Here is a 22044-nt window from a genome sequence, read left to right on the forward strand (position 1 = left end):
AAATAGACAAAACCAGCTATTGGGTTGTTTTAACCCCACGAATGTGTTGTTTTTACCAAGCAATTGGGTTGATTTAACCCATTCACTGGGTTAAATCAATGGGTTGTTTTTACCCAGCGAATGGTTTTTTTTTAACCCAGCTATTGGGTTGTTTTAACCCAGTGAATGGGTTGTTTTTACCAAGCAATTGGGTTGATTTAACCCATTCACTGGGTTAAATCAATGGGTTGTTTTTACCCAGCGAATGAGTTTTTTTCCCCCAGCTATTGGGTTGTTTTAACCCAGCGAATGGGTTGTTTTTACCAAGCAATTGGGTTGTTTTAACCCAGCGAATGGGTTGTTTTAACCCAGCGAATGGGTTGTTTTAACTCAGCGAATGGGTTGTTTTTACCAACCGATTGGGTTATTTTAACCCAGTGAATGGGTTGTTTTTACCAACCGATTGGGTTGTTTTAACCCAGCGAATGGGTTGTTTTTACCCAGCGAATGGCTTGTTTTAACCCAGCGAATGGGATGTTTTAACCCAGCGAATGGGTTGTTTTAACTCAGCGAATGGGTTGTTTTTACCCAGCGATTGGGTTGTTTTAACCCAGCGAATGGGTTGTTTTTACCAACCAATTGGGTTGTTTTAACCCAGCGAATGGGTTGTTTTTACCCAGCGAATGGCTTGTTTTAACCCAGCGAATGGGATGTTTTAACCCAGCGAATGGGTTGTTTTAACTCAGCGAATGGGTTGTTTTTACCCAGCGATTGGGTTGTTTTAACCCAGCGAAATGGGTTGTTTTTACCAACCGATTGGGTTGTTTTAACCCAGCAAATGGGTTGTTTTTACCAACCGATTGGGTTGTTTTTACCAACCGATTGGGTTGTTTTAACTCAGCGAATGGGTTGTTTTAACTCAGCGAGTGGGTTGTTTTTACCCACAATTGGGTTGTTTTAACCCAGCGAATGGGTTGTTTTAACTCAGCGAGTGGGTTGTTTTTACCAACCGATTGGGTTGTTTTAACCCAGCGATTGGGTTGTTTTAACCCAGCGAATGGGTTGTTTTTACCCAGCGAATAGGTTGTTTTAACTCGGCAAATGCATTGTTTTTAACTTGGCGAATGGATTGTTTTTACCCAGCGATTGGGTTGTTTTAACTCAGCGAATGGGTTGTTTTTACCCAGCAGTTGGGTTAAATGTAAAAAAGAATTGTTGGTTTAACTTAAAGTAAGTTACCTGGTTGCCTTAATTTTGAGTTCAACAAAATTAAAAAGTCAAGTTAACAGAATGAAGGCAATTGGTTAATCAACAGAAACTCAAAATATTATGTTATCTGAACCACATTAATTATATAAGTTGATTTGACAAAAGAAAAAAATGTTGTGATGATAAATCATGAAACTTTTTTACAATGTAGTTTTATTTAACTCAACTATTGTTTAAAAATTACTGTATTGCTTGCTTAAAATTAACCCAAAATATATAGTTAAACAATAAACATTTATGAAATTTCTTATTAATAAACGTTCACCTTTTGATTATTATTGTTGCCTCTAGTAAATATGTGTCTGATTTTTAATTTCCAACCTATTTTGGGTTCATTTTAAGCCAGACATATAGTCATTTTTAAACAATAGTTGGGTTAAATAAAACTGCCCAGCACATTGGACAAACATTTAACCCAACTGCTGGGTTAAAACAACCTGGGTTTGTCCATTTTCAGCCCAACTTGGGCTGGTTTTAACCCAGCATTTTTAATATAGAATGATTTAGAATGATGAAAAATAGTAAGTGAACTCAGAGTGGTACAATCACTATATATAATATTATAAATGATGTTTAAGAATATGTCTACCAAAGAAACTACACAACAAAAGATCACTGGTCAGGTCAGTACATGTCTGTCATATGTAATCAATAAACCACAAGCAGTTTATTAAAAGGCTCCTCCAGTTACACTGTGAATGTAGGTCATAATTCTTTTTTGATATATGCATTCAGTTTAACATCTGTAATGCTCATAATAAAATGTTAAAATGGTATAAATGTAAACATCACAGGAGATTTTCACAGAGCGATTTTCAAGAGACGCAGTTAGAAAACGAATTATATTCATAAATCTGGCTTGGCTCATAATAAAACATACTCTCCTCTTAGAATTTAATTCAGCTCTGTATGCTTTTGTTATCACGCGCTCACGTTGTATGCCGTAGAAAAGCCTGCGCTGTTATTGTACTCGCATCAGGAGATTTTTATTCACCTTTAAATGACCCATAAAAATGTAATGAAAGAATATGCTTTAAAAAAGAAACATGGCGAGTATCTGAACACTTTCATTTATTTATTTTCAGGTTCTCTTCAAGAATTTTTTATGACAAGTCACAGTTGACAAGGACTATTAACAGAATTATCTTCTCAGAAAACGTCACATGATGAGTTTGTCAGAGGAAAAGCAACAAAACATGCATGCAAGTACAGTGGCCACTAGATATCATCATGGCTGTTTCTAACCGTATCATCTGTATTTTCCGCTGCGGTTCCACAAACATGCAACAAAAATGGAAAACATTTGCATATATGTGATAATAAGCTTGATCATTTGGAGGAGCCACATGTCAGGATATTCCTCTTTGATGTTGCTCATACATATTAAAAGTCCTCTGAGACATCGAGACCACTTGTGAATTGTGTCAGTTTAGTGCCTTGGTGTGTGTGTGTGTGTGTGTGTGTGTGTGTGTGATACTTCTGCATTGCTAATAGACTTTTAGTTTACTCGCACAATTATAGTACAGTAATTCAAAATTGCTTAATAGTAGTTAGGGGGATTGGGAAGCTTTTTGTTGCACTGGGAAATTTCATTAAAGTCATGCATTTCTTCATTTTCAATGCTGAGGTCAACAGAGAGTGTTAGTGTTTATGTAGTACACTGTGATTCACAGAATGATTGAACATTTAATCTTTAATTCTGCTGATTTTTACTGACATAAAATACACAATGCACAATTATGCAAGACTGTAAAAGCAAAAAACACTGAGAAAAGTATGCATTCTGTCTAAACCTCATGCAGCATTTGAGTGAGTTCACAAACACAGTAATCACAGATCTGCACTGCTGTGTTCCATTAGTTCTAGTGCTGTTGTGTTCAGAGTATTACCTGTTTGATAATAAAGCATGGAGTGGTGAATCAACCGCAGAAATGAGCGGCTTTCTAGTGCCTGCACTCGTATCCCATCAGCTCCTGACAGTCTGTCAAGTGTTCAGCCACAGGCCAGAATACAACAAAGACAAGAACAGCCCGAATTCACCCTAACTCACTTCACCGGGAAACTTTGACAAGTTTTGACGTGTGACTTTTGTCTGTGTAGATTCACATATAGGCCTATACACACACACACACCTATAGACATGCCTCTATACATGTGCGTGTGTGTGTTTGTGTGTGTGTGTGTGTGTGTGTGTGCACAGGATTTGAAATACAGTAGGCTTTATTTTTTCGCCTAGGCTTTTATTTCTTCATCCCCCAATTACCTTCTCTTTTGGATAATTCACTCTCTTCCTGTCCATTCTTGAGCTCAAACACAGAGACATTTTACTTCTTTACAACTCTCAATAATTCATGGCCTGTGTGAATATTTACATGTAAAGTATCCCTCCGAGCTGGAGGAGACAGGCATGTTTATAATGTTAAACACTCAAACGTCCCACCAGACTGGATTTAGATTCCAACAGTTTTGCACACCAACGGGGCCTTTGAAATGTTTTTTTTTTTTAACTTGTATTGCTTTATCATTTTTTTGACTAAATAAATTAAAGCTCCTTGAGATGCAGCTGAGTACGATTCATGCAGCATTTGAGTAAAAACGTATCTAATAAATTTTACAAGCTTTTATTTTTGGTGCAAATACACTTGAAACAGCAGCTATAGTTATATAGCTACAATAAAAGCTGTAATATAATATGTTTTTGGTAACACTTTATGGTAACATTTTATTTTAGTGTCATTGTTATACATGTTACATGTAGTTACTGTAGTAATAACTATAAATTATGCATAATTACATGCTATTAACCCTAAACCAAACCCTAGTCCTAACCCTAACTAGTACATGTAGTAATTTATTATTACTCAGTACTTAAATGTGTAATTACACTGTAACACAGGCACTTTTAAATAAAGTGTAATCCACTTTATTTTAAGGTGACGTAGTTGCAGATGTTACATGCACTTACTATAGTAATAACAGTAAATTATGCATAATAAAACCAAGCCCTAACCATAGCCCTATAATAAGTATGTTGTTCATTAATATTACTCAGTTTGGTTACGATTTATTTTAAGGCGTCATTGTTAGTGTAATTATACATTTAATTACTGAGTAATAATAATTAATTACATGTACTTACTACAGGGTTTGGTTTAGGGTTAGTTGCATGTAATTATGCATAATTTATAGTTATTACTATTGTAACTACATATAAAGTGTAACAAGGACACTAAAATAAAGTGTTACCCTCAGTTTTTATTTGTGTAATTACACTGTAACAACGTCACCTTGAAATAAAGTGTAACCCACTTTATTTTAAGGTGATGTAGTCGCAGATGTTACATGCACTTACTATAGTAATAACAGTAAATTATGCATAATTACAAGTAAACAAAGCCCTAACCCTATAATAAGTACACGTGGTTCATTAATATTACTCAGTTCGGTTACACTTTATTTTAAGGTGTCTTTGTTACACTGTAATTATACATTTAGGTACTGAGTAATATTAATTAACTACATGTACTTACTATAGGGTTAGGGTTTTGTTTTAAGGGATAGTTGCATGTAATTGTGCATAATTTATAGTTAGTAACTGCATGTGTAACAATGACACTGTAAAATAAAGTGTTACCAACCTTATAAGTACATGTAGTTACTTAATATTACTCAGTTTGGTTACACTTTATTTTAAGGTGTTGTTATTACAGTGTAATTATACATTTAAGTACTGAGTAATATTAATTAACTACATGCACTTACTATAGTTAGGATTAGGGTTTGGTTTAGGGATAGTTGCATGTAATTATGCATAATTTATAGTTATTACTATTGTAACTACTTGTAACTAAATGTAACAATGACACAAATAAAGTGTTACCCTCAGTTTTTAATTACCCTGTAACAACGTCACCTTAAAATAAAGTGCAACCGTATTTTTCATTATGATCTTAGTAGCTCTAAATTTAAATATCCTTATTTAACATTCATTTCTGGTCGTTCTTATGGTTTTATGCTCTAGCAGGAATTGTTTGGAGCTGCAGAACTGGAGGCCAGCAGCATGTAAAGATGAAACTTCACAGCGCTTGTTGTAACTGCTGTCATATCCTCACTGTGTGTCCCTGTGGCAGTCGTCTCGCCAGCGTCTCCTATGTAGATCTGGGGCCTCCTGCAAAGGGAACGCTCCTCTTTGATACTTCAGACTGCATTTGAATCACTGGTCCCTGTGTTTGACAGTGTGTGGTAATTACCTGGCTCCCCTGCTTGATCGTGTAAACTCTTCCAGAACCAAGGGAGATACAGTCAAATGGGAAGATGTAAGAAAAACAAAACAACAACAAAGATGGCAACGGCATTTATTTGAACACATTGCAAATGTGGATTTTACACCTTTAATTTGAACAGTGGAAACGGGAAACAATTTCTTCTTAACATGCGCTATGTCGGGTATTTGTTTAAATGGCGGAAAATCAGCAGTCCTGAGGGGGCACATAATTCCTGGAGCTGCATAATGAGTGAACCTGCGCCTTGTAATATTTCTGTATGGTAGGAATACCTACACTTGCAACCAATTACTAATATAAGCCATTAACGATATGATTTTGTCCTCTACCCTAGAAGCAAATGATTAGCGCTAATGAGCTGTCAGTGACGTCAGTGGGCGTGGCTCGTGTTTCATTACTGTTGACAAGCACTCAAGAAAACTCTAAATCTATATGCGTGCAAAACTTTAACCCTTTGGTAGCGCGTTCCTTCAAAACTATTTTTTTTCTCTCTAAAATGAAACGATATCTTAGATGAATCTGGTCTTTAAAAAAATATAATGTGTAGGCCTCTTAAAGTTAATACACAGACATATTTTCGCGACATATATTAGCCTAAGAGATAATAATTTAAACGAAGAAATGAAAAGAGCAAATCTGATTTAATCGGGAAAAAAATACTTATGGCTTTCTGCATGTTCCGTTTCGTGCGGGACATTAACGGCATGAATGTGAATTAAAGGTGTTGGTGAATCTGATATAAAGGTGTCAGAGCTTTAAGCCTCTTAAAACACACAAGACGAGTGACACACAAGCGTGAACAGAAATAACACATGAGCCTGTTATCAAGATAATTAATAAGCACGCATTTCTCCGTTTTAATATTCCTCTTGTGGACACAGAAAGATTTTGACATAGGCGTATTTCAAGATATATGTAAAATTAGACAGGCCTACTTTACAAGAGTTGTTCGGGTTTCAGTCAACACTAGCCTAATAATTTTTTAAAGGCTATATTGTTTATTTTGCTTGTTCGTTTATTAATCATATTGTATTCAACTAATATCTAGGCCTATGCTACCATTTATTTAGTAACACAAGCATTATATAGGCTACAGTTTTTATCTTAGATATCATCAGATATATTTTGTCAAATGTTTGCGCTTCCAAACTATATGGCGAGGAGGACAATAATAACAAAAATTATAGGATGTGTAGCTACTCCTATTACAGTCTAAGACGCATTTTAATTAATGTATTTTTCAAGAAAATAATAGATAATTTTGATCTCAGTGATGAAAAATAGCCTATATTTTTTCCACCGTCAACATTCACGGATTTTACCAGGAAAACTGATAGGCCTACGTGAAAAATAATCGCGTAGTTTTAAAATGAAAGTTATCTAATTGTAGAACATAGTGCAACAAAAATAGATCATTTAAACATTATAATTTACGAAACAAAAACGATCTAAAAATGTATCGAATGCGCAAACTCTTTGTAGTCTGTTTATTTCGTTCTTCCCTGGCAAGCTTTGTTCATTAAATATAATTCATTCGAAACAAATTTTGTTTGTATATGTTTTTTTCCCCCCTCAAGATATCAGTGTTTATTTCTTTTTATTTAACTACACTTCACACAGGATTGCAAAGTGGCGCATCATTGATCCGGCAGGTGTCGCTAAAGAGCTGCAGAAACACACACACACACACACACACACACACACGGTCTCTCACAGTGCAGTGAGAATAACGCCACTGAGCAGCCATGAAGGAAAAGACGCCTTTCACACAGAAGAATTTACAGTTACTCACGAAACTTCTACAAACACTGGAGCTCTACAGCTTTCCTGCAGGGACTAGAATGACACGTTCCCTGAGGTCAGAGAAAGTTTAAATGGAGCTAAAGCAGTACACGGAGAAATTATTATCCTAACATAAATAGTCACCTCAGAAAAACCTCCACACGTTTCAAAACTGAAGATGACGGAACATTTGCAAATATAGCCTAGATTATTAATCTAAAATTCCTAATGAACGGTATTTAAAAAAAAAAAAAAAAAAAAAAGCCTAAATGTTTAAAGTTGAGCAAATTCAAGAAGGCGCGAATATTATATTGGGCGCGAATTTGGATTTGTGAACTCTTCGGCGACCTGTTGTTCCGTAGAAATGTGTTTTTAGGTCGGCTATATTCCATTTAAAATTTTAGAGCTAAATTAAATTAAACAGCATTAAATAATTCTGAATAACCTGAAGCATTAGATTTAGATTTAGTTGTTAGGATAAAGCAGTTTACATAGCTAAAGTTAGACTATATTTTACATTTAGATTAGCCTATATTTTATGTTATGATTTTCATTAAAAAAAAATATCTTAAAAAGAGATGAGTTTAAAATTGTGTGAGGTTATGTAAAAGTGTTTGCGTTGAAATGGATTCTCAGTCGCAGCTGGGCAGAGACATCGAGAGCTTTAACCCTAAAATGACCTCAATTTGACACCAGCAGATGAAATTTTACCGCCTGTTAAAGCCATCTTCTGCCCGAGCCACGGATCCACGTTCACAACACTGATTTTAGCTGTTTTAAAGTCTCTAAGCACGAGTTTGTTCAGTCGGTAGGCTCTTTAAAAAAAAAACTAAATATTTTTATTTCATGGATTTATTAACATGGACGAAGCGAAGATGGTATTTTAAACAATTTTGAAACCGAAAGCGTGTTTTTCTATGTCAGTAAAGTTTCTTTTCGGCTGAAATTATTAGCCGTTGTTTCGGAAAAATGCGGATTTTATATCCTAAAACTGAAAAGTAAACCAGTTCGCATCATAGGCTACTCATCAATTTGTAGCCTTAAATCAAAGCGAAAACGTTAATATGAATAACAGAGCGTTTTCTCAAGGCACTGATTTACTGTGTGATTTTTATAGATTTTAATTAATAAAGTTATAGCTGTTCAAATCTTTTTTTTTTTTCCTGCTGTGATTGTGCAGATCAGCAGTATCACGCGCACTTTTCCCGCGCCGCGGCAGGCTCAATTCTATAAGGATGCGATCGACTTACCCACATTTATCCGATCACGCGTTTGTATAGAAATGGTCCTCATCTTCTTCCTCACGATGAAGCAGTGGTCAGACAGCACGCGCTCTGTGTCCACTGCAGTCGCTATTGCACAGTGAACCCTTCACTTCTACTTTCTCCTCATGTTCTTCCCTCCCCTCTGTCATTAACAGAGCAGTTGTTGCATTTATGAAATCCGTTTTAATTGCCGGCTTCATTAGAACACGAGCCCGCGGTTCGGGCGTCTGTGTTGGAGCGGCTTTTTGACCTTGTTTGTTGAGGTCTGCTCGATCCTGGACGAGTTCAGCTCCACTAGCCCGACGTGAATTGTTAATTTCAACAACAAAACAACAACTCACTGAGCTCTAAATGTAGACATTTATGTAAAAAGCGATCGATACGACGATGATGTCACATGTGCCGCGATGTAGGCTATATGTTCATTGATGAGGAGTAGTATTTTAAGGGTCTGTTTGTGGTATTAGGGGCCATCTGTAGCACAATCAATATCATTGCTCCTCCTCTGAAACTTCAGGCCTTCCTAATGATTGATGATCTTGGGGCTCTTTGATAATTGAGCAGCGCGATGCACGGCTCACATTTCAATCTCGAAACGCTATTGGACTAAAGATAGTTTCCATAAAACCTCTTTTATTCCTTCAGCCTTGTGGAAAAGTTCACTTTATTCTCCGTCTAAATAACAATTTTTGTGCCTCGCACAAGAACAAGGGGATATGACACTCGATATCAGTTGTACGCATTACACAAAAAAGTCGTGTTAAAAAGATTTTCCTTTTGTGCAATAAAGATACTTATTCGACGTTTGGATGCCTGCCCATCGCGCGGTGTCTCATTTTCTCAGTGTATGTGAGTGGGATCTGCGGTGGCTCCCCCCTCGCGCACTGGACGCTCGCCTCTCGCGCAGGGTTTGGCGTGGAGCTCGTGCAGGACTGGCTGTGCTCAGCGCCACTTCCGGCTTCCGTCATTTCATTCTCCCGCCGATGCGCGCAGCTCAACTCACTGTGTTCTATAAGCGAGCGAGCGGCCGACCTGCCAACACTCACTGACACTCACTCATCTCAGACCGCGCAAGAGATCGCCGCATTTTTTTAAAAACTCTTCTCTTTTCCCTTTTTTTTTTTTTTTTACAGTAGTAATAAAACAAGAAAGCGGACCGGAGGCATAAAGAAGACAGGGACTTGTGGGATGAAAACGGGGCTAAAAAGATTCATCCTCTCTTGAACATCATCACCAACCATCATTCATTCATTACCTTGACAACCTCTGGCTTTGATTGACAGCTGGAGTGGCAAAAAGCCATGAGACACGACAGTTTAGTTACATGCAGGTTGTTGATGGGCCGGCTGTAACCTTCAGTTTGGTGCTTGACTTTTTTTTCTTTCTTTTCTGGGGGGCAAAGAGGAAAAGAAGAATAATTGCAAAACTCTTCCCGATGCCTGCGCTCTTTCTCAGCCATACTGGAAAATAGGAGAATTCGGCAAGTTGCTTGAAAAAGGGATCTTTGCAGCGCATGAGTTTGTGAGCGGACTGGGAAATTAAATCTACGACACAGATCCAGAGGTTTATTGGAGCGCAGGCTGATGGCGCAAAGGGTAGGTTTAAAATCTCCAACACTCACCTCCACTAATACACTATCTATCACAGGCCTCGACTGTCGCCTCACGCGCAAAACTACTTCAGTCTGACGCACTTTGTTGGGAATATTCGCCGCGTCTCATCGCCCGAGCTCCGCTTTTAAAGACACGCTTTACTCGGGGAAGCACAACTTTACCATGTTTTTGGTAATTACGAGCAAATATGCCAGCAAACTTTAGTCTCGCGCGACGCCTTTCTTCTTATTTTTCCACGGTATCGCTCTTTCTTCTGCAGCATTGTGTTTTATTGTGACTTTCTGCTTCTCTTTCAGTACGATGAGTTGGCTCATTACGGCGGCATGGACGGGGTGGGTATGTACGGAGATCCTCACGCGCCTCGGCCGCTCCCGCAGGTCCATCATCTGAATCACGGACCGCCGCTCCACGCCAGCCAGCATTACGGCACACATGCCCCCCATCCCAATGTCATGCCCACCAGCATGGGCTCGGCTGTCAACGACGTGTTAAAGAGGGATAAAGATCAAATTTACGGGTGAGTTCTATATTAATAGCGGATCCGTGAATTCCTTCGGTCGGCTTCTCTTTCCCGTAATAGTTTTTCCAGAACTTTAATAGGATTTATTCTGTATACGGTGCTTTGCTAGAATTGCTGGCACAATTTTAATCTACTTCACTTTGATTTGTGTTTTTTTTTTTTTTATTTATTTGGCACTTACTTTCTGCACTTATTTTTTTTTTGACGGCGCTTGCTGCTTTAATTTCACTTAAGTTCAAAATCACTGCAGAGCTACAAAACCCGATGTCTAAACGCAGTTTTTTCATAAACATTTACTCAACTGTAGTATCTGAATATTTCGAATTTCCGCTTCACTTAAGCCGCTTTGTTTTTAGGACGCAAAGCCGAATTATTCCTCGAACTGTTACACACTCTTCCTCGTATTATTCGTCGGTGAAATCTGAACCGAGCGCTCTGAAAGGTTCGTGTGTTGTTGTTCCTGCAGTCACCCTCTGTTTCCTCTGCTGGCTCTGGTCTTTGAGAAGTGCGAGCTGGCCACATGCACTCCCCGCGAGCCCGGGGTGGCGGGAGGAGACGTGTGCTCCTCCGACTCCTTCAACGAGGACATCGCTGTCTTCGCCAAACAGGTCACTCACGACTCATCTACCCTTGTCCATACGTGTTGAAAACATTCAAATAAACAAAGATAGAAGTAATCGCCCTTTTCATTTTAAGACCGCTAACCATATTTCCATCAATACAGTGTTTAACCAGATTAGTAACGATTGCAATTTTAATGCATCTTTGCCCTTTCATTAAAACACAATTATTAAATTACTGCACATATTCTCATCGATTGCTATTAACCCCGATTTTTTTGTTTGTGTTTTAGGTCCGCGCAGAAAAACCTTTATTTTCTTCAAATCCAGAATTGGATAATTTGGTAAGATAACACATCAGCACTGATTCTTTTCACAATAGCCGTGCAATCGAAATCTCTTAAATGAGTGTCACTCATTATTTTCGAGATTTTTTTGCATTGGATCTGGAGATAGTGAAAGTAAATACGAGGGATTTGATGTGTGACAGGACTGTTTGAAGTGGAGGGTATTATAGTGAAAAAGTCACTCATTATAGGGCTGATATCACCATCAACCCCTTAGCACTTTACACAGGCCAGTAATTCCACGTGCAATTTTTTTAAATATCAAAAATAATTGCTTATTATTTTTTTCAAGCACATTATTAACTCTTGAATTATTTCTTATGATTGGGATGGTTTTTGTTCACTACAAAATGTTGTGTAACGAATACTAAAATTAAAATGTAAAGAAGGGATACAGCTAACGACGTCCATTTCTCTTCACAGATGATACAAGCCATACAAGTATTACGGTTTCATCTTTTGGAGTTAGAAAAGGTAATTTTTTTTTATTGATTTGGATTGATAATAATTTGGATGAACTTACTGCGCTCATCACCAATCTGTGATTTATTTATTTATTTATTTAATAAATAATTCAGATTTGGTACTTCTTGATGTAATAAAAAAATAGCGATATTATTTGACAAAATTACCCCGAAAGTAATTTGTTATTAAAACAATGTTACCAGTTAATTATAATTCATATGAATTAATCCATATTCCGTAGATGTAAGCGTAATGTGACATAGAAATATTCTTACTTATTTCAAATAAATGAATAATTTCACGGACAAGTTATATTTTCTGCGAAATGTTGACTAAGACTTTCCTATCTTATTTTATCGTCTCTCGCGTTTATTTTTGTCGATGAACTTGTTGCGTGGGTCTCTGGAGAATCATTTGCATTGCTGCAATTTCTCTATTGTTTTCCTGCCTTTGCTCATAATGTCCTCTAATTGTGCTTATTTCTGGACCGGCTGTTGAAAGAGCTTTTTTTCCTCTGCTCAAGGTGCACGAACTCTGCGACAATTTCTGCCATCGGTACATCAGTTGTTTGAAAGGAAAAATGCCCATAGATTTAGTGATTGATGAACGGGATGGCAGCTCAAAATCAGACCACGAGGAACTCTCGGGATCTTCAACTAACTTAGCCGATCATGTAAGTAACCGGATGGTTTAATTGTTTTTTGTCTGCACTGATTACCCCCAAAAATAGTAAGCTAATGTGAGTGATACAAATGAGTGATAAAATAGGCTATAAGATGTCTTTAAATCAGCTTGAGTGGTAAAATGGACTGTGCTGAAAGTTTCAAGCGAATCTTCTGAACTTGTGCATTATTGTGAGCAAACACGGCGTGTGTCGGACAATATCTCCATTATTTATATTTAACGCTAGTAGTTGGTGTCGCTACTATTAGGCTAAGTTTTGTATTTCGGTATGTCTGTATCATTTGGGCTGTTGCGTTGATCTCGAATTGCACATGACTGTTTTAAACAAATTATTAACTGAGTCATGGATATGATGGCGTTATAGTTTAGTTGATTCCGATTTAATAATGTTATGTGAACACTATTTTGTTTAAAGTATTGCACAGTCAAGTATATAATGTGCTCCCCCGTAATTTGCAAGGATGATGTTGTTGATGTGTTTAATTGTCTCTTATTGATTTTTGTTGTGGTTTGAGTCCGTTTTACAGGCCCGATGCTCCATTATAGTCAATTCAACGACGACCCAGAATCGTTATATTTAAAATGACATCGGCTTTGTTTAAACGTGTTGATTTCGGTGTTGTGAATGAAATGTTGGGGAAAAGAAAGTTTTCCGCGTCGTGTAGTTCATATCGAGCGTCCTGCAGTCTCGTGCATGTGTTGAGGAGCGGGATATATAGAGCTCACAGCAGCAGATCAAGCCTGTTAAGAGTTAAAGCAGATTTGAGGCTTCTGAGCATCTGTTGGGTTAATCTCAAACTATATGGCATTAAAGTCAATCTACTGAATTGATCGATTAAAAACCGGGGGGAAACATTCAAACAATCATTTACTTCCCCATATAGGCCTACTTAACTCACTTCGAGTGTAAAAAAAAAAAAAAAAATGTGTTTGTAGGTGTTGGAAATAAGACACGCTGTTGTTATTGGGTTCATTTTGATAATGACAAAAAGAAAAATGTCAGTTCATCGGAACACTGACCGTGGCTCGAAAATGCTTCTAAGATTCTTTGGGTTCGAAATTCGAATTCCCTTTAAGTCTTTTTTTTTTTTTTCGAGCGGTTTGTTGCCTAGAATTTCTATCGGCTTATCATGGAAAAGATGGTGATCTTGCGCACGTTCTTACATGATTAACGCTATTGAGTTGCAGAGGGTTTTGTAGCTGTGTGCTTTAATATCTATTCGACTGCTAGTGAAGGCTTATGTTTATGCTGTTTTTATTGGCTGTGTGTGTAAATGTGTAAGTATATGTGTGCATTAGTTCATGTGTGTAGCAGAGATCTTTGTGTGTGTGTGTGTGCAGGTTTTGAGGTCCACATTTGCATAGTGTGCACGAGCGGCTGTGTTTGTTAATGAGAATAAATGATTGCAGGCCTGTTGCTGCCCCACATACTTCATAAGCGACACACTGTCCTGATGTTCAGCTCAGCAGAAATGGTTACGATTATATTACAAATCTAAATAAATTACAGGGATTAGATTTCTTAAATTCATATGGGTCTTGCACTTTATTATATGGTGTTTCCACCCGTTTTTGCATGTTTGAGGACAGCAGTTTGATAGCTGGATATGCAAATTTATTTAGGTAGTACCTATCTCATCCATTTTTTTGCTTTGATATGCATTTTTAATATATTTTGCCTGGGGCTACATCATTTGGTGAAAGTTGCTTTGCTGGGGATGAAGGACATGCCTTGTGCTCTCTCTCTCTCTCTCTCTCTCTCTCTCTCTCTCTCTGCTGCTGGCTGTGAATATAGCTGGCTTCACTATACTACATTTTCTGTGAGTGTAGTTTATAGTGCTGTCAGAGTATGCGAGGCCTTCGTCAGGATGTCCAGCCCCTTAAAAAACATTCATCCTATAGAAATAAAATCAAAGCTTTGCTTAATGGATTTTTTTAAATAATAGAAATGATATCTGCCTCTTCTGACGGCTATATCTAGCTAATAATCTGTTAATAATTTGTACTAATTTACATTGTAATGAATTCAGTCTTTGTGCATTTTCTCGTATGTGCACTTAAAAAACCAGTGCAGCACAGAACATGTTGAGCACTTTCTCTGTGTTTTTGACATTTGCCTCAATGCTGTCTGTCATCATCAATATTGTGACATGTGCCTTTGGCACCTACGTTTCTCCTAATTATTTGTGGCTGTCAGTAGTTTTTATGTTGATAATAGATAACTTTCCTAAGCCACTTATAGAGATATATAAGACACTTGTGTTTACATGCCATTTTTTAAAACACAAATATTTCCCTGAGTGTGCTGTGGTGATGTCTCTCTCAAATATATACATCGGGTGTGATAATATTATGGGCAGTTGCATGTCATAAACTTGGTGAGCACTTTATAAATGAAGCATGTAGCTTACAGGTCATTTAGTCAGTGCATTGGTTTAGATCGTCCGGCCTATCTTAATGAAGCAGCACGTGTTCTGCTGTGGGACAGAGACGCTGAAACACTCTGCACGGATAGGATCTGTTTGATCAGGGTTTGACTGCTCATGTCTGGACACACGGTCACTTGTTGCTGTGCTTCTGCAGAGTTCGGCTTAGTGCTTCAGACGGATGTGTGTGTGTGTGTGTTTGGGGTTTATTCTCTTCAGAATGATTTGGATCGGTTTTAGTTTTCTAGTTTAACAAATTCATGGATTTCAGAACGGAATGTGACATCTTATTAACCTGCAGAAAAGGTTCTGTTTGGAAGCTTAAAGTGTTGGAGGGGTTCCATCATTGGATCCTTTTATGGATTTAGTTTTAATTCATTTTTAAAAATTCATTTTTATGAATTAAACAGCTTGTGAACATACTTTATCAATAGAAAAAAAATTGAAATTACTCAGTAAACATGAAAGTATTAAGCAATCATGTGAGACATTATATCCTTATATAGAACCTTTTGCATAAAGGATTCTTTAAAATTGAGTCGAGAACCCTACACTAAAAAAGAATTGTTGGTTTAACTTAAAAAAATGTAAGTTACCTGGTTGCCTTAAAATTTTGTGTTCATTGAAATTAAAAATTTGAGTTAAAACAATGAAGGCGACTGGTTTAATCAACAGAAACTCAAAATATGTTATCTGAACCACATTAATTATCTGAATTGATCTGAAGGTTGTGATAACAAATCATGAAAATATTTTTTTTTACAGTGTAGAGTTCTATATAGAACCCCAATGACCCTTTTTTCTCTGAGGGTAGTTACATAAAGATCTATTTCTACCCATAAAATGAGTTTTGTAGGTGTATGCATGAGGTGGATTCAGTGATGTTAAATAATTTTTTTCAGAATATGATCTTCATATGACTGAGGTGTGTTTTTGCCCGCCTGCGTCATATAGAACAGCATTAACAACATTCATTCACGTCTCTGTCAATTACTCGAGTTCAGCGTAGGCTCCTCTCTCATTCTCGTCAGATAATTGGCAGTTTCGCTTTGAATAGTCATTCTGATGCTTCAGACCGTCCCTTTAACATGTTTTGGGAGCAGTTGTGTAATTACATGTTAAATGCAGCAGAACTGCGTGTGGAGCAGACGCACAGAAGGTCAGGGGCTGGAGATGCGCATGTGTCAGCATTCGCAGCCATTCCCGATCCGACATGCGTTTTTATGCAAGTGCGTCGTATCTAGTGACAACTCTGAATGAAAGTTTGACGGGCAGGGCAGGTGTGTGTCAGCAAGTCGGCCGCTCTCCTAGCCGCTCCGTTTGCCATTGTGTCCGGCTTTTATATTAATTACATCTTGCATTATCAGCGTTGAGACTGTGACCCCGTGTGAGCAGTGAAAGGCGGCCCCCAGAGACCCAGCGACCCTCTATCTTATTCTTTATCTGCTCTATTGTGCCGCCGCTGTGTTTGCGGCCTGGTTACGGCGCTCTTTAACACAATTAGAGGAGAGCACGGAGCGGGCTGCGTTTGACTCCTAATTATCCGCAGCGATGGGGAATCGTCACATGCTCACTGGGTGGGGTGGAGGCTCTCTCAGCCGTTTGGGTCACACGATGTCTCTCACTCGCTTTCTTTACAGCTTGTTTGAACTTTAATGGACTCTTGGGAGCCCTGACAACTGTTTTGTTGTGATGTGAGGCCTGAGAGAGAGAGAGGGAGAGAGCGAGAGGGCGGCTGCATTATTCATAAGTGGGAAAAGGGCTGTTGCTTTTTTGCTGCCGAGTGGCGTGAGGAAACTGGATATCAGCTGCAAACTCTGGAAAGATGCGGCTGTAGATTGCATGGATGTGTGCTGGTCTGTGTGAAACATGTAGCAGTCAGCACATACGGATCGTGGCCGTGTTCGAGTGAGACTGTGTGTTTTTAGGCCCGTCTTGCGGTGGGCGTCTCAGCTACAGGAAACAGAACCCGGTCATTTTCATGGCTTGAGCTCATTCTCAGCATTTGAAGCCTCAGCTGAACTACATTACACAGACGGCTGTTTTTCCTGCCGCTCTGAAGACGTGCTATAAAGGCTCTGACAGAACCAACATCGCTTTCACTGCAGTGATACAAAGCTGTTACATGAAGAACAGAATATATTAATCTCAGACAAACACTGCTGGAATGATTTTTTGAAAAGTGTTAATATAACAAATACTATTTTAGCACTGATTCTTGAGATAAGGGACAAAACATGTTTTAGAAGTTAGAGTTTATTATTTAATAATACATTATTTTTAAACTGATATATTTGTAGACAAAGGTCTCAGCTAATGAACCATTAATTCAATTCGGAACTTCATTTGTGTGTTGACATCAGTTTTTGATGGAGTTGACAAAAACTGACGGTGTTGACAAAAACTGATGGAGTTGACAAAAACTGATAGAGTTGACAAAAACTGATAGAGTTGACAAATACTGACGGAGTTGACAAAAACTGACAGTGTTGACAAAAACTGATGGAGTTGACAAATACTGACGGAGTTGACAAAAACTGACGGTGTTGACAAATACCGATGGAGTTGACAAAAACTGACAGTGTTGACAAATACTGATGGAGTTGACAAATACTGACAGAGTTGACAAAAACTGACGGTGCTGACAAATACTGACGGAGTTGACAAAAACTGACAGTGTTGACAAATACAGATGGAGTTGACAAAAACTGACGGTGTTGACAAATACTGATGGAGTTGACAAATACTGACGGAGTTGACAAAAACTGACGGTGTTGACAAATACCGATGGAGTTGACAAAAACTGACGGTGTTGACAAATACTGATGGAGTTGACAAATACTGACAGAGTTGACAAAAACTGACGGTGTTGACAAATACTGACGGAGTTGACAAAAACTGACAGTGTTGACAAATACAGATGGAGTTGACAAAAACTGACGGTGTTGACAAATACTGATGGAGTTGACAAATACTGACGGAGTTGACAAAAACTGACGGTGTTGACAAATACTGATGGAGTTGACAAATTCTGACGGAGTTGACAAAAACTGACGGAACTGACAAATACTGACGGAACTGACAAATACTGATGGAGTTGACAAAAACTGACGGTGTTGAAGGTCCAGCTGGGGCCAAATATACAGTTTATGTAAATAGAATCATGAAACAACATTAGCAGAATTCCCCATATGCAAAATACATATTAAATCACATTATATAGACTTTTTGAGAGCACTTGTCAACCATCAGACATAAAACCTGACAGAGTTGACAAAACTGAATATTTTTCCACCTTAATCACGTGTTGTACAGTGGAGCAATTTAGTTTTCTCTGTCAGTTGTAGCTGCCTTAATAAACATATAAAAAAAAAATAGCAAGATTTATTCCGCAACTATTTAAACTATTACACCAGGATGACGGAGTTGACATGTTAAAGCTGTGACCACAGAGACTTCAACGTTGTTTCTATAAAATATAAAAAAATATAATGTCCTACTGTGTGATCCACAATGAGCAGGAAAAAGGAAAGGGGTCCTCAGAGTTAAAGATGACCATGACATTGCCTGATTTATTCAGAATTATTAAAAAATCCTGACGGAGTTGACCCAAAATGAGGACACAACTTTGATAGCCATTTTTTATGAAAAAATTAAATTCAAGACTTACTTTTGTATTGTTTGATATATTATATATCTCTGCCTTTCAATTTAAATGTATATTTTTGAATTTGTTGCATTTTTAAACACTTTGTTTGGTAATTTTACATTGTGACCTCATGCTGAGGACAGGCTAAATTATATGTATTTTCCAAGTATAGAGCATGTATTTAATTAATACTAACAAAATTATTTAAAAATATAAGCAATGAATGTCCAGAGTATCCGGATTTCCTTTAACTTTTTAAGCATTTTTATTTTGACGAATTTATTTATTTTTAGCATAAAGAGGGCTTTTGTGTGTAGGACATGTTTTGTCCCTTATCTCAAGAATCAGTGTCAGTCTTCCTGCTTCATTTAATTCAATTTAGCCTTCTTTGTAATTAATTGTGAAATGTTCTAGCAATTGCTGAGTGAAAGTTTTTTCTACAGCATTTCATAATGTACATAATGTACAGCATTATGGACGAATTCACACAGTTCGGGAATTTTAATTAAAAATGGCATGAACAACACTTTCTGCGATCTTTTGAAATAGTTTGATATAATTTGAAAACACTGCAAACTGTTCCAATGTTAGAAAGCAGTGGCTAAAGTGTATTTTCACCCATATTTTGAACAGTTTAAGCAGCACATTTCAGTGCAGATTGTTTAATGAATTAGTCCCAATGTGATGCAGCTTCAAAAAGAGCCTGTTATTGAAGGACGGAGCAGATAAAACTAGATTTAGAGTAAGCGTTCTTATTTCACATCCAGACTTGACTAACATAATAGTGTAATTTATAATAATGCATTAACAGCACACACAAACACCGCTGTCTGAGACTCATCATAAGAACACTTAAGTCTGTGTGTGTGTGTGTGTTGCTGCACATACTCGATTGCTCTCAGATTAAGACTTGAGCTTTGTCTCTAATGAGCTTAAAGCAAATGCTGGCTGTGTTTCTGCAGATATTTGCGGGTGTGTTTGTGTCTGTGGTGTGTGTGAGTTTAATGTGTTTGTTTGGACGAGACTCTGTTGCATCAGACGCACAATTCATGCTTGTGACTGACATACACTAAAACGTGGCAACCTGCAATGTTTTTAAACTAGTTAATTTAGGTGTTACTTTTTTTGTGTATATGCAGGTCACACATTGAGCGTGTGTTTGTGTGTCTAGTGGGATTGTAAAGTCTTTTTCTTGCTGGAGTGGCAAAGGAAATTCCTCCTCTTGCTCGTCTATGTGTAACACAGATAAAGCTCTTCCTGTACAGTACAAATCCTGTTTCCCTGCGGCCCAATCGGACCCTGAGAAATCTCAGGAAGGGCGAGGAGGAGATGCCCTTGTACACATGACAACCTGCCCAAACTGAGTGTGTGTGTGTGTGTGTGTGTGTGTCAGATTAGATACTGTGTTTGTTGTTTGTGACAGTGTAAATGATTAATTGCTGCTCAAGACACAGAGGTTGAGTTCCAAACTCGTGTGACTTTTTTTCTTCTGAACAAAACGTTATGCAGATTGTCTGTTCTGAAAGTTGCTTTTTTTCATATAATGAAGTGAATGAGGAAGGATGCTGTTGAGCTCTAAAAACAACATCATAACAGTCGCCCATAAGACTCATGCGCTATATTTCCAGTCATTCGTGAGCAGCGTTCATTCACTGACAGTCTTTCTTGACAGCTGACTTTCATTCACTAAGACATTCTGCTAAACATCTGTGATTCACAGAAGATATGAAGGTGAATAAATGATGATAACAGTTGTATTGTTGTTGTGTTTGTTGCATTCAGGGTTCAGTGAGATGGTTGATGACACTCTTGATGACACTGTCAAGTTGTTTATATCATTGCAAAATGTAAACTATATTATTGCCCAGCTCTTTATATAAAGGTGGATATAAGTATATCTAAGTTTATATAGCATAACTCATATCAACTGTTTGATTGCCTATATCATCACAGTTTTAAACTATATTATCGTATTATATAAATACGACTATAAGGCATGAAGATATTAAGATTTTATAAACATACCATCATGATTTTCTGTAACGCTGCTTTTAAATAGTGTGTATTGTGAAAAGCGCAATACAAATAAACTTGACTGGTATTTAGACGTTCATCTGAGTCTTTACACTCTTGAAAATAAAGGTTATTTATTGGCATCAGTGGTTCCATGAAGAACCTTTGACATCCATGAAATCTCTCCATTGCACAAAAGGTGGAAAAGGTTCTTTAGATTAATAAAATGTTCTTCACACTAAGAAAAAAATAGTTCTATAAATAGAAAAAAAGGTTCACCTAAAGGTTCTTTGATGAACTTCTGTGGCATCACTGCAAAAAAACCCTTTTGGAAACTTGTCGTTGGAGGACTTTTTGATCTGTGTTTACTGCACATTCACGAGTCCTCTCTCTCTCTTTGTGCTGTGGATGGGGAACGTGGACGGATGGATCCGCTCTGGCCGCCTCCAGAATCCAGCGTCCTGGAGAGATCACGACGACGCCACGTCCACACACTCGGCCGGCACGCCGGGACCCTCCAGCGGAGGACACGCATCGCAGAGCGGAGACAACAGCAGTGAACAAGGTGAGTGTGAATCCTGTGACGTCACGTAATCATATCAGATATGACATCAACACTGTTTACTGCACATGCAGCCCTGACAGTGTGTGTGTGTGTGTGTGTAAAGGTGTAACCTACATTAGGACAGTAAAATCTCACTATGGGGACCAGCCAGCAGTCACCATGAGGAAAACACATTAATAAACATACCAAAGTTAATCAAAATGTAAAAATGCAGTTTTCTGTGAGGGTCAGATTTAAGAGAAGGGTTAAAGCTCATTCACATGAAGAATGATAACTATATTAGCCTCCACACCAGCAGACAATAACAATCTGTTTATTATAAGTGGGCTACAGTTTTGTCATCTATCGCTTTAAGTGCTCAAGCTCTTTAAAGTTGGATGGATTGTGATTGGCTGTGAATGTTTTTATTGTTCATCAGCTAAAGAAAAAATTGTTCTGATAGTGATTATAACAATATCGTTCCTCTTTGTTGTTTTCGTTATAGCTGTGGTTTGGACTTCACTATTATCATAGAATTACAACGATTATTAAAACTTTATAGTTATCGTCTTTGGCGTGAACACGTCTTTAGGGTTTGGGGATAGAAAATATCATAAGCTCAGTATACAAATATCCTATATAAAA

The 22044-nt window shown here is 37.7% G+C and overlaps 1 protein-coding gene and 1 long non-coding RNA gene across 8 annotated transcripts in view; one reads left to right on the plus strand and one right to left on the minus strand.

Annotated features, from left to right (window-relative positions):
* Window positions 1–2302: 2302 nt before the first annotated feature.
* On the minus strand, window positions 2303–9119 carry LOC127498643 (uncharacterized). The gene is made up of 2 exons (XR_007925938.1): window positions 5499–9119; window positions 2303–5416 (listed from the first exon to the last, which is right to left on the minus strand). It is a non-coding gene; the product is annotated as an uncharacterized LOC127498643 (long non-coding RNA).
* A 470-nt stretch (window positions 9120–9589) lies between these two features.
* Window positions 9590–22044, plus strand: part of meis2a (Meis homeobox 2a) — a 68834-nt gene continuing 56379 nt past the window's right edge. The window contains exons 1-7 of one of the 7 annotated variants that reach the window (XM_051868235.1): window positions 9590–10173; window positions 10488–10708; window positions 11178–11319; window positions 11565–11615; window positions 12042–12092; window positions 12607–12756; window positions 21264–21420. In XM_051868235.1, the coding sequence (XP_051724195.1) occupies window positions 10162–10173; window positions 10488–10708; window positions 11178–11319; window positions 11565–11615; window positions 12042–12092; window positions 12607–12756; window positions 21264–21420 (784 nt within the window). In that variant the 5' untranslated portion in view covers window positions 9590–10161. Of the gene's footprint in view, window positions 10174–10208; window positions 10363–10487; window positions 10709–11177; window positions 11320–11564; window positions 11616–12041; window positions 12093–12606; window positions 12757–21263; window positions 21421–22044 lie in introns of those variants that run through there. The other 6 variants (XM_051868234.1, XM_051868237.1, XM_051868239.1 and 3 more) reach the window with 6 other exon arrangements.

This window comes from Ctenopharyngodon idella, chromosome 17 (genome assembly GCF_019924925.1).
Source record: "Ctenopharyngodon idella isolate HZGC_01 chromosome 17, HZGC01, whole genome shotgun sequence".
Classification (NCBI taxonomy): domain Eukaryota; kingdom Metazoa; phylum Chordata; class Actinopteri; order Cypriniformes; family Xenocyprididae; genus Ctenopharyngodon; species Ctenopharyngodon idella.